This window comes from Balaenoptera physalus, assembly GCF_965194825.1.
Source record: "Balaenoptera physalus genome assembly, chromosome: 2".
NCBI lineage: Eukaryota > Metazoa > Chordata > Mammalia > Artiodactyla > Balaenopteridae > Balaenoptera > Balaenoptera physalus.
Genome location: NC_138883.1, coordinates 150,810,031 through 150,827,837, shown reverse-complemented (window position 1 = coordinate 150,827,837; position 17,807 = coordinate 150,810,031). Strand labels below are relative to the sequence as shown.

Genomic DNA, 17,807 nt, shown 5'->3' with positions numbered 1-17,807 from the left:
TTTGGAAATTGGGGGGAGGAGACCTGATAAACGGTTTGAGCAAAGATAGGATATGCCAGGGTTATTCAGTTGGGGTTATTTATTTATTTATTTATTTATATTTTATTTTATTTTTTGGCTGTGCTGCGAGGCTTGCCAAACTAACATATCTTAGTTCCCCAACCAGCGATTGAGCCCAGGCCCTCAGCAGTGAAAGCACCGAGTCCTAACCACTGGACCACCAGGGAGTTCCCAGTTGGGTTTTTTTTAGATGAAATAGAGGAGCTGAGGAGGATGGCATCTTAGAATGAGAGGCAATTATAGAGGTGGGCTGGGGTCAGATTATGAGGAGTTTGAAGTGATGTTGGGGTTTGATTCTAAGTATTTTACTTAATAGCATCACAATGACTCTTTAAAGTAGGTATTGGTATTGGCCTCATTTTACAAGTGAGAAGACTGAGAAAAAGAGACCTAATAATTTGCCAAAGCTTACACACATGGTAAAAGCTAACCAACACACACCTAGGCAGATAAGCTTATGAATTTGCCCCTGTAACTCCTGCTCCATTTAACTCCATGTCACAGATGTGAAGGGTTTGTGTCATCCTGGGTGAAGAATCCTTTTTTGTAGGGATATTTAACTCTATAGTGATAGAGACAGCCCTCCTTATCGGTAGAATGGGGTTAATACATCTACCCCAGGTTGTTGGGAGTGTGAATTCAAATAAATGTGTGACAAAATGAAAATATTTGTGTACTTAGATTCTTGTAGCACATAAGTGCTACCATTATCATCATCATCATCATCATCACCATCATCTGCTGTGGTTTCAGTACTTGAGTTTATGTACATTTAGAAGTGTCCCTGTTATCTTCATGTTTAAGTAGAACTCCTAAACTTTTTTCATCAAAGATATCAGCATTTTATAAAATGTTAGTAGTACACCAGCCATAACTTGTAGATTAAAGTAGAAAAATCTCCTCGCAGAGGAGTTAACAGAATTATTTTGTTTTCAGAATAACATATCTGAATCATAATAAGAAAAAGAATCTCTTATACTGAGAACAAAGCTTACAGATGTTGAAGAAGGTTTGGACCCATTGTATGTGTCAGCAGTCCTGGACCACAGGGTGCGGGGTGGCGGTGCTCCTACTGCTCGAAGAAGGGCTTCGTTTGGGAGCTTTCAAGGGGATTCCTGTATTGGACTGGCAGGTGTAGATTTTCTTTCTTTCTCTTTTTCTCTTGCTCTTTCTGTTTTCTTAACTAGAACTTTCAGACATTTGCAGAAGTAGAGTAATAAAATGAACCTCAGTGTGCCCATTCTGACTTGAACAGTTCCCACCCTCACATTTTGCTTTTATTTTGTTTTTTCCTCCCCTCTGCACACACAGTTTTAAAAAGTGTTATGTCTGTATGTATTTACTTCTTTATTTTCAGGCCAGGTGTGATTTAACAGCGTGCCATTTGCCATAAACATTTCAACATGCATCTCTAACAGACACCATTCCAGTTTCATGCCTAGCAGAGTCATTCCCAAACACTCACAGACTTTATTTCTCAAAGGCAGAAAATTAGATTCAACTATAAGTACCTAAGAATTTTAAAAAACAAATTTTTACACTTGTTTCCCTTTGGGGAATATACACGTTAACTCCTTTGGTTGCTACCATTCCATGAAATATAATTCAGAGAATGCTGAAACACTGTAGAAAAAGCAAAAGTCTGAAATTCCTTCTTCTGTCTGGGATAATAATTTTAGTTATTTTTTCATTGAGTTTATGAGAATAAGAAAAATAATACAAAAATCTTTTTGTTGTGTTCTCAGTCTTTGGATTCCGTGTGCTGTTTGGGTTTTAATGTGGAATAGAATGGCTGTTGGACAGGGTCTGTTGTGATTAGGATTTTGGACTTGAGTGGCGGGGACATGTGACTGCTGTGTGAGGGTTATTTTTGGGATCTGGGTGTCGGCGTCTCATCAGAAACTATAGAAAGTTAGTGGGAGATGCACTTGCGGAGGCTCAGAAAGCGACAAGCATTGTTATGTGAGCTTTTGAACTTTCGAACATGGGTTGTTGCTTCAGTAAAGAATTAAGTAGTGACAATGACAGTGAAAAAACTGGCCTGTTAGAAAAATCTGTGGAGGAGAAGGAACCAGAGAACAAGATAAGTAAAACTTTATCTTCATTATTCGGTACTTTTGGAGGTGAGGAACTTCACAGCGTGGGACGCAGGGCCGGTGTGTGGGCCGGGGTTTTTGTGAGGCCGGTGCACAGACAGGGTACAACACCAGAGCGGCCACTTAACTTGGTCTTCTCTCCCATGTCTGGGTTCTTAACTGGGTCTGAAAGCGTGGGTGAGGCTGACGAGAACCCCGACGTCACTGCTGTCGGGTGGGGTGGTGAAGGTGCCTGCGCCCCTCTGAGCGGGGGCCTCCCTGAGGGCGAGGGACCCCGCTCACGTGCCCCGGCGCCCTCCGACCGGGGCCTTGGCAGTCACCCTCCCTGCTGTCGCCCAGCCACCTGGGAAAGCTCTGCAGTAGAGAATGAGGTAGCGGTAACTGTTCAGATTGGCAGCGCTGCTAACTCTGCAGGTCTGAATCGTGGGGAGAGGGAGGGTGGAGATCCTATTTGTGGTGACCACAAACGATGTAGGAATTCACGAGAGAGCGGGTTTTACAGTATTTGTGTTATTGACCCTAACGGCCCGGACGTTGGAGATGAGCTATGTGCTCATGTGCGTGGAACAGCTGAGGCTCCAGAGAGTCGTCCAGCTGTCACCTCCAAGGGGTTCTGCGGAGGGGCCTGGCCACCAGACAATGCTGCCCAAGGGCCAGGGGAGTCAGAGGCACCGCGGGCAGAGCCGTCCCCACAGGGCAGGCCACTCCCAGGGGAAAGGAAGGAAGCTTTTAACGAGAAAACTGAACCTATTTCTGAACTTTTGAGTGATGGTGACCCACCCTGTAAAGTAAACATTGGTGACCTGCAGGCAAAGACTTCCACCAGGTTTCCTGAAGATTACACAGAAAGGAGTGCATTACATAATGTTGGCACACTTCCCACATTAAATATCAGCACAGACATTGACTCGCTACTGTGTGTGTGCACTGTCCCAGAAGGGAGAGAGCACTGCAGTTCAGGACCAGGAGGTCAGGTGGCTGATTCGCATGTTAATTTAATTAATGGCACTTCAAAAGTTGAAAGAAACGGTGATTCTGGTGCTATAACAGCTACTGTAGATCAGAGTTTAAACTCTGAAAAGGAAGGAGAAAATAACTCTATAAAACCACTAAAAGACAATGATTGTTCCAGTTTAGATGTTAGCAGATCAGACAGTCTCCTTTCCATAAGTCTAGATAGAATCAATTTAAGTTCAGAAAGATATATCACTTCACTGAGCTTTGGAAATGAGTGTCTTCCTATTCATGCAAATTTCCAAGAATCAACCCCTAACAGTTGTGGTGATCTGGGCACTGAGCTCCTCCTGGGGCCAGTGATGCTTGAGGAGCAGCACCAGGGTGACTGCAGCTTGGAAGTGGGAAGCAGCCAGCTTGCAAACAAAGCAGAATTGTCTTTGCAGTCTCAAAATAGTTCATCTTATCAACATGAGGATGAAATTAGCATTTTTGAAGATGAGGGTTGTGGTTCGAGGGCTTTTGAATGGAGAGCTGCCTGTCAGGTACATCTGAGTGCAGACATTAGGGCCAGCAAGGCCCAGATCGGTGATGTAACGTGTGCAGTGCAGGCAGCAGACGTGGAGGGAGTGTTCCGAAACTCACAGGAAGTGCCCCGAAACGGCGCGTCTCTCTATGGCTACAGGTGGCTCAAGAGTGACTTCATTTCCTCTGCGTGTATTTTCACCTGCGCTGAAGAGGAAAGTGAAACAGAGGATGAAACATGTGTGAAGAGCTCAGAGAGTCACCCTCACAGACTAGAACGTGCTGAACGAGAATCACTGAGAGCCAGTCACAGAGAAACCAGTAAAATTGACATAGGAAGTGTCCAGTCAGACCCTAAAACAGCCTTTGACTGGGAAACAAATGCACAAAAATGCAAGGCGGTGTGCAGTCAGGATGTGCTGGCTTGTGTTAGTTCTAGTGTAGCAAAAAACCCTGACTTTGTTACAAATCAAGTAGAAAAAAATGATGAAACTTGTAGAGTGAATGACGACAGATATGAAGATCTTAGCCTTGTGCCAGCTTTAAACCAGAGTTCGAGTCCAGGTGCATGGGAGTCAGAAGTAGTGCAGATGAACTCTGTGGACAATGGTGGGAGCCCACGACTGAAGCAGGTTTTCTCCAAATCAGCTGAAGAAGTTTCTGATGCCTCCGGTGGACGTGCATTGGGGGTGGGAAAACCAGAGCTGCTTGGTGGAGAAGAGGAGGAGACGCTTTGTCTGAAGGAAGGCGGCAGTGGTCCCGGCATCATCAGCTGTGTGGGTCTGCGCGGGACAAGTAGACATGCACGCCGTTTCAGACAAAGGGGTGCCAGGCCCACTGTGCAGGGACCTGGGTTACATGGGGAAGTGGGTTTGGTGGGAAGTTCAAAGGTGATCTTTGGAAGAATGGAGTTAGGGGGCGCTCGTGCGAGGTGCTCCTGCTTGGCTGGTGTTGACCCTGCCGAAGTGGACGGATACTCAGCTGCTCCTCTCGATGGTCCGCAGGTGATTCCCGTCATCCCAGGTGACAGCAAGGAAGTAGCAGTACCAGGTTGCAAGGACACTGTTCTACCACTCATATCTGAAAAGCCCTCAAAGGGGGATTTGCAGAGCTTCCCAGAGGAACTGTACTCCCAGTTTTTGAATGAACTTTCCTGTTACCCGATGGCAGAGTTGGCAAGACAGATGTTTTCTGAAGGGCTGGCAGATGGTTGTGGATATCAAGTGGGCTGCCCGTGGACTAATACAGCTGCGAAAGACACATTAGAAGAGCAGATATTTAGTGAGGACCTGCACAGTAAGCCACAGGACCTAGAGATCTCTTTGTTTTGGGTGGAAAAGCCCCCTTATCAGCTACCAGTGGCAGAAGATGGTGTTATTTGGGGATGGCAAGAGAGAGGTGGACAGTTAGTAAGTATGCTGTACCAGTTCTTATTATTGTGCAGTGATGTGCTAATCTTTCATTTTGATTGCTTTTAACTCATATTAACAAAGATTTATTCTAAACAATTGGCAGTCGTTTGAATGTTATTGTAAAGCTATAAGTTAGTATAACATCAATTTAACCATTTCCAAACTGAAGAACATGAATTTGGTTCACTGGTTAGTATATTTAAGCCAGAATCTACGTGTCAACTCTCGTTAGCACTAACCCCTGCATGCTGGTCATCAGATGCATGTGTCCCCAGAGGCTGCTCCCCTCAGTCTTCATCCATCCTGTCCTCACCACCGGCCCCTTGTTGGAGCGGAACAAACTTTTGGCCCATTGGGTGTTTCAAGTCACTTCTAAGAAGTTTACAGTTGCAGAATATAGCAGCATTAAAATCTGTGCTTTCCACTGTTTTTGTATGGTAACCATGTAAGGGAGGTAGAACTTGATGCTTTTAACTGGCTCCAAAATCTTGGTTCTGTCTTCTTTTAGTCAGAAGCACCGCAGAGCTTTTTGGACCTCAGTGCTCAGGTCCCACTGGTTTGGAAGAACCTTCGCAAATGATCCTGCAACGGGCAGCTAGTTTGAGCATCTTCCTAGAATTTCTGTAATAAATGAAACATTCAACAAACAGGAAGTTAGTCTTGCTCTTAAAGCTGTCCTTTGGACCTGCATACTTGTAATAGCAAAATCTCATTCATTCAATCAGTAGTTTATTTTTAGTGATTTTTGTTGCATTAGGCAAGAAAAATGGTAATAGTAAGGAGATAGATGTGGCTCCAGTGTTATGCCTATTATATGGAAATAAACAAGTAGAAATTAAATCCTATAATTTATCCATTAACCTCCTTTCTTTCCTTTCCATGCCCACATTTGGGAGTTTTACCAGAAACAGTTACATTCAAGTTAATCAGTTTTGTTCCTTAAGTAGTTATGGAGGCAAAACACTACCTAATCATTTCCATCAGTGGATGTGGTTGACACCTGGCTGTGAGAGTCCGCGCCTGTACCTCAAGTAGAGTGCACATGGGTCCTGCTCTTACACACGTGGGTGAGGTACGTGTGCACTGTTCTGAATTAGCTTTTCAATTGTGAGATGTGCCCAACAGTATTCTGATTTGACAGACTACATTTAATGAGAGTGCTCTTTTTTCAGAACTCCAGTTCTCAAAGTGCTTGTACAGACATCTTTTTAAACTAGTCTTAAATTAAGTAGCCACCGTTATTCCATTTTACAAATAAAAAGCCAGAGTTACAGATGTCATGACTGTAAAGCCTTACTAAACTTAGTGGCAAATCCAGGAATAGTCCATGCTAACTTAAAATAGAAAATGAGTGCTTCTTTTCCTCCATTATCTCACCTATTTTATGTTCTCCATGTGCCTTTCCCTTCCTCTGGTGTTAGTTACTCTAGTTCCTACTCAGTAACTTGTCAGTGGGACCATTCTGTTTCCTGGCCAGAAAATGTATGTTTATGAGTTGGTAGGTTATTTATTTTTGTTAATGGAGCGTAGCATTTAGAGGGTTAGAGAGTTTCTTTGGAGTGTCAAGAATTTGGGGATACTGTACTCTTCAAAGAGTAACATTGGTCATTTGTATAGAATGGCTTCAGCATGTGGCCATTAAGGTCAGCTCACTGCTGGTTCTAATAACCATTGCTTAGCCGTGATTTTTCAGTGGAAAAATAAGACTTAGAAAGCTGTGCAGATGAAACTTGAGTTGTTGATAATCAGTTGGAGGTCCCTAAGACTGCAAGAGAGTAGCTACATTTTTAAAGAAATATTTTTAGTACAAGTTGTTTCTCATGTGAGTTACATGAAGTTAATGAACTCTTGATAAATGTTTTGTTTTTCCTGATATTAGAACACAGTTTTCTAACTACCATAATTTTTGTTGGTAAGTTACTTAACCTTTCTCTGCCTTGGTTTTCTTCCTTGTGAAATGGGGTGTGATGACCACTGCCTCCTAGGGTGTTAGGATTAAACGCAGGTACGTGCGTGGTGTGCGCCTGTCACCCAGCAGGCCCTCGTGCTAGCTGTCATGTCGTTCCCCCTTAATCATGTCTCTGTTCTTGCATCCCGTGTCACACCTCAGAGTACCTCTTGAATACTGGTTAACTGCTCAAAACTGGTTAAGTCCCTGATACTTGATTTACTGCTTTAGAAGTAGTAAATTGTGTACAGATAGGGTTCCATTCAGCTGTGGCATAAAACCTTGCACAAGTTGTCAAATAGTGGAAAGTAGAATTTTCTGTTATTACGTTATTAAACATTCATTCCTTCTGCATGTTTCTCAGGCAGCTCCATGCTGAGCTCAGGACTGCCAGGTGTCAGCCGTGAAGTGTTCCCAGGGTGGACGTCCAGGAACCCTTGGGCCGCAGAGAGGACAGGACATGTCCTTGCGGTGCGAGCAGAGGGGGAGGAGCACACGGCCCTGGGATGCTGCTTGCAGGCAGGGTGCTCCCAGGACCATGTGTGTGTGTGTCTCTGTGTGTGTGTGTGTTAGTGAGCTAAAAAAATGTGTGTCGGTGATGCAGTGTAGCCAACTGCAGATGGTGCTAAAAGTGGAAAAGACCAGTGTGGGTTGGTGTTAGGAATTTAGAGAATGTATAGCATGTCCACGAGGTCAGGGGAGTATGTTCCGTGGGTGGGAAACTTGATGTGTGTTATGTGGTAGAACAAGACTGGGTCTAACCAGAAAAGGTGATTTACGCGAGTATTAGAATAGGAAAGAAAATAAAGATGTGAGTTAAAAAAGAGAGAACAGATTGAAAAGGTGTAACTGCTGAGAAGGGCAGTGGTGTCTGTGAGGTGCGGAGCGTCTTCTGCGTTGCTGTGCTCAAGGCAGCCGTCGTTTCTGCCTGTTCCCCATGATACTCTGATCGCCTCGTGCTGTACCGGGCACTTAGTGAGAATTTCAGAAGTATTTGTTGGAGAGATGGGTGGATGTGCAGAAGCAGAGACCAGAAATGAGCTGGAAGTTTAGATGTCATTTAAGAAGGGAGCCTGAAGAGTAAGTGCTTCTTGAGAATGATATTCTTGAAGGAGAAGGGGGACCCTATTCTTTGCCCTATCCAGTACTTTACTTAAAAGGACTCCAGATAGGCCCTCACTTAGGCGCCTGGTTTTGTGGGCATGAAGTTTATTGCCCGCGCCTCCTAGGTATGAACAGAGTATATTTTGTAGTTTTAATCCACATCAGTCTCTACACTCAATTTCAGAAATCATTTCGTTTTTCACTACAAACTTTAATCGCCCCAACTAGGGTGAATTTGTTCTTTTTTAGGATTGTTAACCCACATGTTTCCTTCTTGGCTCATCATGGTGCCCCTGACCTTGGAGACGGCATCTCTGGGGTCATGCAGTGAGGCTGCTCCCAGTTTGGAGCTCCTGCCTGGCACTACCTGGGGGCTTCTGGGACCTGGAACCTTGTCCCTCCCTTTGGAAGCTCTGGTCCCTGCACAGTGGTGTTAAGGCTTATGGTGCCTGGGAAAAGGCAGATCGTTTGGCTAGGTTTTGCTCAAGAATCATGGCAGTAGAACTGGAGTTAGTTTGGGGGGGGGCAGCTGTCCCCAGGACGTCAACTTTCTTTTAGATTTTGGGAGCCACTCAAGGTTTGTAAGCAGGAGAGGAAAAATCCAGGGGTGGTTGTGGGTTTAGTAGAGTGTTCCAGGGAAGACCTCAGCAATCCGCAAGGGGTGTGAAGGCGTGAGCCAGCCGTGCGGATGTCTGGGAGTGTTCTGGTCAAATGGAGCCGGGCAAGCAGAAGGGCCCGGTGTGTCCAGAACAGCGAGGAGGCCGAGTAACTGGAAGTGAGCACAAAGAGTGGCCGCACCAGGCACCTCTCCGACAGACTTTCATTTTCTGCAGCCTTTACTTCTGTGAGTGTTCAAGCTTTATTTTAACATTTTATCCATCGATATTCAGATTTCTAAATCTGTGAATTGTGTTGGGAATCTGGAACAGAGATGATAATTGGATCACCAGTTATTTATCAGTTACACAGTTGATCAGATATCTCCATGAAGGCAGGGGCTCTTTCATTCCTGTTTCTAGAGAGCCTTCTACTTAGTAAGAACTTAAAATCTGCTGGTGAGTTGAGTTCTGAGTACATCAACTTTTATTACTTTTGCACTTGATTTCATCCTAAACCTACGTGTAAATTGGTTCAGCCTTTTTCGCATAAATTCTCTAAGGTGGATGTGTTTTAACTCTGAATTAGTAAGTAAAATTGCATTTGATTGAAATTTGGATACAAATGAATATATCACATTTTTTCTTAGGTACCAACGGCCAAGGTTTCAGAGCTAAACCCTAATGCAAAAGTATGGGGGACTCCTGTGTTACACTTGGAAGCAAGTAGTGCAGCGGATGGCAGTGTGAGCGCAGCCTGGGAGGCGACGCCCGACCGTGGCCAGGAGGGTGAGTGGGTGGGGGCGAGGGGCATCTTTCCTCTTGGCCTCGGCTTTGTTTCCTTGTAGTTCATCTTTGGGAAAGTGTTTAAGATCTGTGTCATGGTTAGTGACAGTATTTAAGAGCAACGAGGTTTCTCACAGTCAAGTTAAAAAGGTCAAGTAACTGCAGGTATAAGTCTTTTGTTTTGTTTTAAGAGAAGGCTATTCTTCTAACCCTGCCTTTTGGGGTGAAATTCTTAATTACAGGATTGGACACCAATGGTGATGGTGACAAAAGTCATGAGAATGCTGCACTGTCAGATTTACCGGAGTCAGACCAGACAGCCATGAGCACTTTGGGTCTGGACCACTCAGAGTATGAATCACCGCCTGAAAATAGCGAGACGGGTAAAGCTGTTTTATAAATTCATTTTCATATAGAGCATGGGCTTCTTTATGTTGCATTTTTAATTCGTTGTTCATTTCTTCTTTTTTGTTTCTTCCCTTGTGGTTTGATTATTTCTTTAGTGTCATGCTTGTGTTCTTTTCTCTCTAGCTTTTGTGTATCTATTGTAGGTTTTTGATTTGTGGTTACCATGGGGTTCCTCATATATGTTAACCTATAACTATATCTACTTGTTTTAAACTGATAGTCATTTAAGTTCAAACACATTCTAAAAGATCCTTCTTTTTTTACTCCTCTCCCCCACATTTTGTTTTTGATGTCATTTTGTATATTCTTGTTTCTCCCTTAACTGTGCATTGTAGTTATAGTTGCTTTTACAGTTTGTATCCTTATCTACATACTGACTTATTTAAGTAATCTTCATTCCTTGCTATATGTCTGCCTTTCCTAGAGGGATTTTCCCTTTCCAATAGATTCTTAGTTCTTTTCCACTTCGAGAAGACGCTTCAACATTTCTTTTAGTGTAGGTTTAAGTATTGAATTCTTTTAGTTTTTTGCTTGTCTGAGACGTTCTTTAATCTCTTCTTCAATTCTGAAGGGTAATCTTGCTGGATAGAGTATCCTAGGTTGCAGGTTTTTCCCTTTCAGCACTTTAATTATATCATGTCACTCCCTTCTGGCCTGCAGAATTTCAGCAGGAAAATCAGCTGATAGCCTTATGGGGGTTCTCTTGTATGTGACTCTTTGTTTTTCTCTTGTTGTCTTTAGAATTCTCTCTGTAACCTTTACCATTTTAATTATGATATGTTGTGGTGTGGGTCCCTGGGTTCATCTTGTTTGGGACCCTGTGTGCTTCCTGTACCTGGATATCTGTTTACTTCTTCAGCCTTGGGAAGTTTCCAGCCATAATTTCATCAGATACATTTTCTACCCGCTTCTCTCTCTTTCCTCCTTCTGGAACCCCTATAATGTGATTGTTAGTATGCTTGATGTTGTCCCAGAGGTCCCTTAAACTATCCTCATTTCATTTCATTTCATTTATTTATTTTTTTGGCTGTGTTGGGTCTTTGTTGGTGCACGCGGGCTTTCTCTAGCTGCGGCGAGCGGGGGCTACTCGTTGTGGTGGTGCTTGGGCTTCTCATTGTGGTGGCTTCTCTTGTTGCAGAGCACAGGCTCTAGGCACGTGGGCTTCAGTAGTTGTGATGCACAGGCTTAGTTGCTCCACAGCATGTGGGATCTTCCTGGACCAGGGCTTGAACCCATGTCCCTTGCATTGGGAGGTGGATTCTTAACCACTATGCCACCAAGGAAGTCCCAAACTATCCTCATTTTAAAAAATTTATTTTTCTCTTTGCTGTTCTTATTGGATGATTTCCATTATTCTATCTTCTAGATCACTTATGTGTTCTTCTGTGTCGCCTAGTCTGCTTTCATTTCCTGTACTGTCTTTCGCATTTCAGTTATTGTATTCTTCAGTTCCAACTGGTTCTTTTTTATGTTTCCTAGTTTCTCGTTAAAATTCTCACTGTGTTCATCTATCCTTCCCCTAGTTCAGTTAGCATTCTTATTACTAATGCTTTGAATTTTTTATCTGGTAAATTATTTATCTGTTTCATTAGGGGTTTTTACAGGGTTTTTTCCTTTTCTTTCATTTGAAACATATTCCTCTGTCTTCTCATTTTGTTTAACTTTCTCTGTCTCTACGAAATTAGGTGAAACAGGTAACTATGATGGCTGGGGAGGGTGGTTTGGGGGGCCCATGGTGCTGGAACAGAAGCCTTGAGGGTTGAGTTTGAGCTGGTTCCATTCCCTCTAAATGTGTGCAGACCCCCCGACCCCACAGTGGTTCCTCCACCCTAGTGGAGAGCAGGCCAGAGCCAGAGGGGCTGGAGCGAGCTGGGGTGCACACTAGGTGGTCCCAACACGCCATCGGAGCCCCAGGCCATTTCCAGTCCGATACCTCTGTGCGCACATGTACTGACAATGGCCACCCTCGCCCTGTTCAGAGGTTTGTGTGCTTTTAAAAATTCAGCTTGTTAAATCTTTCCCTAAACAGTGTACCTTTCACTGCTTCCTTTGATTCTCCTTTAAACTGACTCTTCTGTTGATGCAGAGGTGAGAGGTTCTGGTCCAGAGGCCTCACAGGGAATGTAAGACCTGAATAGTTCCTGAAAGGCAAATCAGATTTAAATAGGAGAAGCGGAAAACTGACTGTAGGGCAAAACGTCGATAAAAGTACAGAGAGGGAACGTTAATGTCGAAATTGAGAGTCAAACCCGAAAGGAGTTGGCTTTCTGTAAAAGGGATATTTAAAGCTTTTCAGAAGAAGGAAAAGAGGAAGAGAGCAGTTCTCTTTTGGGGTCCAGGGTGTGGGCCAGCATAGAAATGGCTGTAGGTAATGGGACACCAATTGCTCGCCTCTGATTTTGTTTCTGCCTTGATCTAAAAGACCAAACAATTTTTAAAACCCCAACAGACCTAAGGGGTAGGCTACACTCTCATTATTGCCAGTTGGATGGGAAAGCTTGAGTGGAAAGAAATAGCTCCCCCAAATTGGCTGCCAGCAGTTGAGCAGAGCAGCTGCCTGTGGAGCGTGTTCAGGCCCCTGTGTGACTGTCTGGAGACACGCTTGGGTTAGAGAAGGTTACATGACTGAGAAAGCCTGCCCTCCCTTTCTCACCACCAGCTGTGGTGTTATGTACGAGAGGTACATAATAAGCACCGTGTAAGTGTTTGGCATTAAATATTTGTTTGTTTTCCCCTTGAAGGGGCCTCACGAAGACCTCATCCGCACGGTTGCTGCTTCGGTTGGCACTCACTGACCTTTGTGGTCACATGCCCGCCTGGACCCTTGCTTCCCTCCTCACTCTGCCTGAATTACACAGACCATCATTTCAGTTACTTCCTTGCATCTAACTTCTTCACAGTTGCTTAGCAAATGCCTCCAACTTGTTTAAAGATAATTCTCTACCTACTCTGTGTCTGTTCCTGAGCAGATAGACAGATGTGGCTGAAGAAAAAATTATAGCAGTGTGGAATGGTCTCATTTTCCGTTCACGGTCTCGGACTAGTGGGGCTGCGTGGCCCTGTGCAGCCCAGCTTCTGGACGGCTGTTTCACACCTACCAACCTTGGTGTATAGAGCATTAATGAAGCATAATTGATGTACCATAAACATCACATGTTTGGAATATCCTAGCCTTTCTATAAGTTTTATTTTCCTTAGTTTAAAGCACAGTATTCAGTGCATTCTAGAATTGACTTGCTGATTCTTCCCTTCCTCGCTGATTTCTCTACCTAATTTGATGAGGTGTGTGTACACATGAAAAACCATGACCCAGTCAAGATAACGAAGCTACCTGTGCCCTTCCTCCTGCCCGCTCCCTGCCCCTGCCAACCGCTCATCTGCTTCCTGTCACTGTAGATTAGTTTGGGGTTTTCTAGAATTTTATGTAAACGGAGTTTTATAGTATGTGCTCTTTTCCTCAGGCTTTTTTTACTTACTAATTTTGAGATTCATTCATGTAATAACATTTATGGGCCTTTCCTTTTTATTGCCAAATAGTATTCCATTCCATCATATACCACAGTTTGTTTTTCTATTCACCTGCTGATGAATATTTGGATTGTTTCCAGTTTGAGGCTCTTACAAATAAGGCTGCTATGGACATTTATAAACAGGAGTTTGTATGTACATATGTTTTCATTTCTCTTGGGTAAATACATAGGAATGGAGTAGATGCATCATCTGTTAGGCATAGGTTTATCTTCTTAAGAAATGGTAGAGCTGTGTTCCGTAGCTGTACCCTTTGCACTCCCGCCTGCAGTGGATCAGAGCTCCAGCAGCTCCACGTCCTCACCAGCACTTGATACGGTCAGTCTTTTTAATGTTAGCCATTCTAAAAGGTAGGCAGTGGAATCTTATTGTGGTTTTACTTTGTATTTTCCTAATGACTAACGGTGCAAAACATCTTTTCATGTGTGTATGTTTTCTTTGGTGAAGAGTCTGTTCAAGTCTTTTGCCCATTTTCTTACTGGGTTGATTTATTATAGAGTTGAGAGTTCTTTGGACATAAGTCTTTACCAGATATGTAACTTGCAAATACATCCTTCCAGTCTGTGGCTTGTCTTTTTGTTCTCCTAACAGTATCTTTTGAAAAGCAAAAGTTTAAAATCTTCTATATCGTCCAATTATGGATCTTGCTTTTGGTGTTTTTCCTGCGAAATCCTTATTTAATTCAAGGTTGCAAAGCTTTTCTACTATAAGTTGTATGATTTTAAATTTTACATTTTTTTTTTTAAATTACACTATACTAGGTGTGCTTTATTTATTTATTTATGGCTGTGCTGGATCCTCGTCTCTGCGCGAGGGCCCTCTCCAGTCGCGGCAAGCGGGGGCCACCCTTCATCACGGTGCGCGGGCCTCTCACCATCGCAGCCTCTCTTGTTGCGGAGCACAGGCTCCAGACGTGCAGGCTCAGCAATTGTGGCTCACGGGCCCATTTGCTCCGCGGCATGTGGGATCCTCCCAGACCAGGGCTCGAACCCGTGTTCCCTGCATTGGCAGGCAGACTCCCAACCACTGCACCACCAGGGAAGCCCATAAATTTTACATTTTTTAGGTCTGTGGCCCATTTTAAGTTAATTTTTGTATGTGGTGTGAGGTGTGAAGCAAAGTTCTTTTTTGTTTTTTTCTCACATGTAGATATGCAACTGTTCCAGTACCATTCGTCAGAAACTGTTCCAGTACCATTCGTCAGAAAGACTCTCCTTTCCCCACTGCACTGCCTTTGTGCCTCTGTCAGAATCATTTGTCCCTGAGTATGTCGGTTTGTCTCTGGACTGTCTCTTCTCCATCCATCTCTTGGGACAACAAAACCACGCTGTTTTGCTTACTGTAAATAATTCTTAAAAACAGGTAGTATTAGCCTTCCAGTTTTGTTCTTTCTCAGAGTTATTTTGGCTATTCTAGGTCCTTTCCATTTCCATGCAAATTAGAATGAGCCAGTCAATTTCTATAGAATGCTGAGATTTTTATTGGGATTTCATTGACTGTAGATCAGCTGGAGAAGATTGACATCTTGGCTGGCTGTTCATGACATGGTGTATGTCTCCACTTGTTCAGATCTTCTTTAATCTCTCTTGACTGTATTTTTCAGTTTTTAACCTACTGGCTTTTCACATCTTTTGTCCAATTTATCCTTAAGTATCTCATATTTTTTGGTGCTATTGTAAGTGGTTTTTAAAAATTCAATCTGCAACTATTTGTTACCAGTAGATAGAAATATAATTAATTTTTATAAATTGATATCATACCCTGAAAACTTGTTAAGCTCACTTATTAGTTTTAGAAACTATTTTGTAGATTCTGTTGGATGTTCTATATAGGCTATCATGTTATCTGTGAATAAATTCAGTTTTATTTCCTATCCAATTTGGTGCCTTTTATTCCTTTATCTTGCCTGGTTGCACTAATTAGATCCTTCCTTACAAAGGTGAACAGATGTGGTGAGAGTAAACATCTGACTGATCTTAGGGAGGAAAACATTGTCTTTCACCATTAAGTATAATGTTAGTTGTAGTTCTGCATATATGACCTTTATCGGTTGACAGGTACCCTTCTGTTATGATTTGGTTAGAGTTGTAAAGAGGAATGGTTAAAGAGGAATTTGTGGTACTTTTTCTTCATCTATGGCGATGATCAAATATTTTTTTCTTTTTTAGTGTGTTAAGATGAATTACATTGATTTTTTTTTTTTAAATGTTTAACCAACCTTAAATTCCTGGGGTAAGCCTCACTGGGTCAGGATGTAATACACTTCTGATACATTGTTGGATTAGACTGGCTATAATTTTGCTTAGAATTTGTACACTTGTGTTCATGAGGAATATTGCTCTATAGTTTTATTTTTGATGTTTTCCCTCCTATTAAATTTTTGGGAAGAGTTTATTTCTTCCTTAAATGAAGAATGAAGCCATCTGAGCCTAGAGTATTGATTGTGGGAAAGTTGTCAGCTACAGTTTGTTTTTTTATATAGGGCTACTCAGGTATATTTCTTCTTGAGAAAGCTTTGGTTACTTATGTCTTTACTTATGTACTTTGTCCATTTCATCTAAATTTTCAGTTATTGCATAGAATTGCTCATAATATTCTGTTTATACTTTTAATATCTGTAGAATCTGTAGTCATGTCACATCACTCATTCCTGTTATTGGTAATTTATGTCTTTTCTCCCCTCCACCCCCTAGTCAGTCTGGGTAGAGATTTGTCAATTTTATTCATCTCAAAGAACCAGTATTTGGATCATAAGTCAGATCCTATGGTCTCTGCCTTTAATTTAAATGTTTAGAACATTAACGTTTACTGCAGTAATTGACATGGTTAGGTTTGAGTCTCTCACCTTGCTATTTGTTTTAGAATAGCTTTAGACTTACAGAAAAATTGAGAAGATTGAGTACAGAGAGTTCCCATAGACGCAGCATTCATTTTCTCCTGTTAACATTTTACATTTATATGATATATTTGCCACAATTACTGAACCAGTGTTGGTACGTTTTACCTAATGTCCTTTTTCTGTCCCAGGACACCATGTTACATTTAGTTGATATGTGTTCTTAGGCTCCTCTTGGGTGTAACAGTTTCTCAGACTTTACTTGTTTTTGATAACCTTGATAGTTTTGAGCAGTACTGGTCAGTTATTTTGTATGGTACTGGAATTCATTTGATGTTTTTCTCATCGTGATGGGTTTGAGGGAAGGAATACCACAGAGGTCAAAAGCAGTTTTCATCCCATCATTTTAAGGGTACATACTATCAGCATGATTTATTACGGTTGATGTTGACCTTGACCAGTTGGCTGAAGTAGGTTTATTATTAGCTTTCTCAACTGTGAAGTTACTCTTTTTTTCCTCCCTCTTTCCATGTGGTGCTCTTTGGAAGGAAGTCACTGACTGTACCCAGCCTACACTTAAGGAATGACCCCTTCATGAGGGCAGAGAATCTACGTAAATAACTTGGAACTTTTATGCATAGGGATTTGTCTCTTCTCCCTCATTTATTTATTTGTTCAGCCATTGACTTGTATCAGTGTGGACTCATGGGTGTTTATTGTATCCATGTGTAAAAATCATCACTGCTTTATTTGATTGCTCAGATGCTCTACCTTTGGCCATTGGAAGCTCTTCTAGTTGGCTCCTCCATCTGACCTACCCCATCAGTGAAGGGTTTGTTGTTGTTGTTGTTGTTGTTGTTGTTGTTCTCATTCTCCCTGCTCTGGTCCTAGAATCAGCCATTTCTCCAAGGAACCTTGGTTCCTTGTACTGGAAAATGGTGTTTTATAAGAAAGCAAGCTTCCATACTTATCCATGCAGTTAGCATTTCTGGTATTCTTTATTCCTGTGTGTAAATCCTGATCTCCCTCTCTTGGCCTTAAAGATGCTGTGGTGCTCTCTTTTTACCTGCATTATTTCTGATAACGCTATCATCCTTAACTTTGTTCCACTGTTTAAAATCTTGCTGCTTTTAAGATTTTCCTCATTATAGTGGTTTTGAGTATTTTGATTATGATGTATCTTAAAGGTAATCTTCTTGTTTCTTGTGGTTGGGGTTTGTTGAGCTTCTTGATCTGTGATTTGTAAATGTTTTCATCAAACTTGGAATATCTTGGCTGTAATTTCTTCAAATGCTCCTCCCCCACCTTGCCATTTCTTCTCCTACATGATCTCTGGTTATACCTATATTAAGTCCCTCGAAGTGATCCTCTGTCCTTTTTAAAAAAAATCTTATTTCTCTGTTTCATTTTGGAAAGTTTCTCTTATATCTTCAAGTTCACTAGTCTTCTATCTGATCAGTTGTTAATTTCACAAACTATATTTTTGATATCAGACATTGTAGTTTTCATCTGTACAAATTCTATTTGGGTCTTTTTTTATATTTTTCATGTTTC

The 17,807-nt window shown here is 42.2% G+C and overlaps 1 protein-coding gene across 12 annotated transcripts in view; it reads left to right on the top strand.

The window, feature by feature from the left end:
• The window catches only part of LARP4B (La ribonucleoprotein 4B), an 87,484-nt gene that overhangs the window by 43,154 nt on the left and 26,523 nt on the right, over positions 1–17,807 (top strand). For 7 of the 12 annotated variants that reach the window (XR_014260693.1, XR_014260694.1, XR_014260695.1 and 4 more), the window contains exons 4-6: positions 4,640–5,044; positions 9,346–9,484; positions 9,724–9,864. The exons of 2 other annotated variants lie outside the window; for them this stretch is intronic. Coding sequence is in view for 5 of the 10 variants with exons in the window: in XM_082450233.1 (XP_082306359.1) it covers positions 4,640–5,044; positions 9,346–9,484; positions 9,724–9,864 (685 nt within the window). In the remaining 5 variants the exon portion in view is untranslated. Of the gene's footprint in view, positions 1–4,639; positions 5,045–9,345; positions 9,485–9,723; positions 9,865–17,807 lie in introns of those variants that run through there. 3 more of the 12 variants (XM_082450238.1, XM_082450236.1, XM_082450235.1) reach the window with 2 other exon arrangements.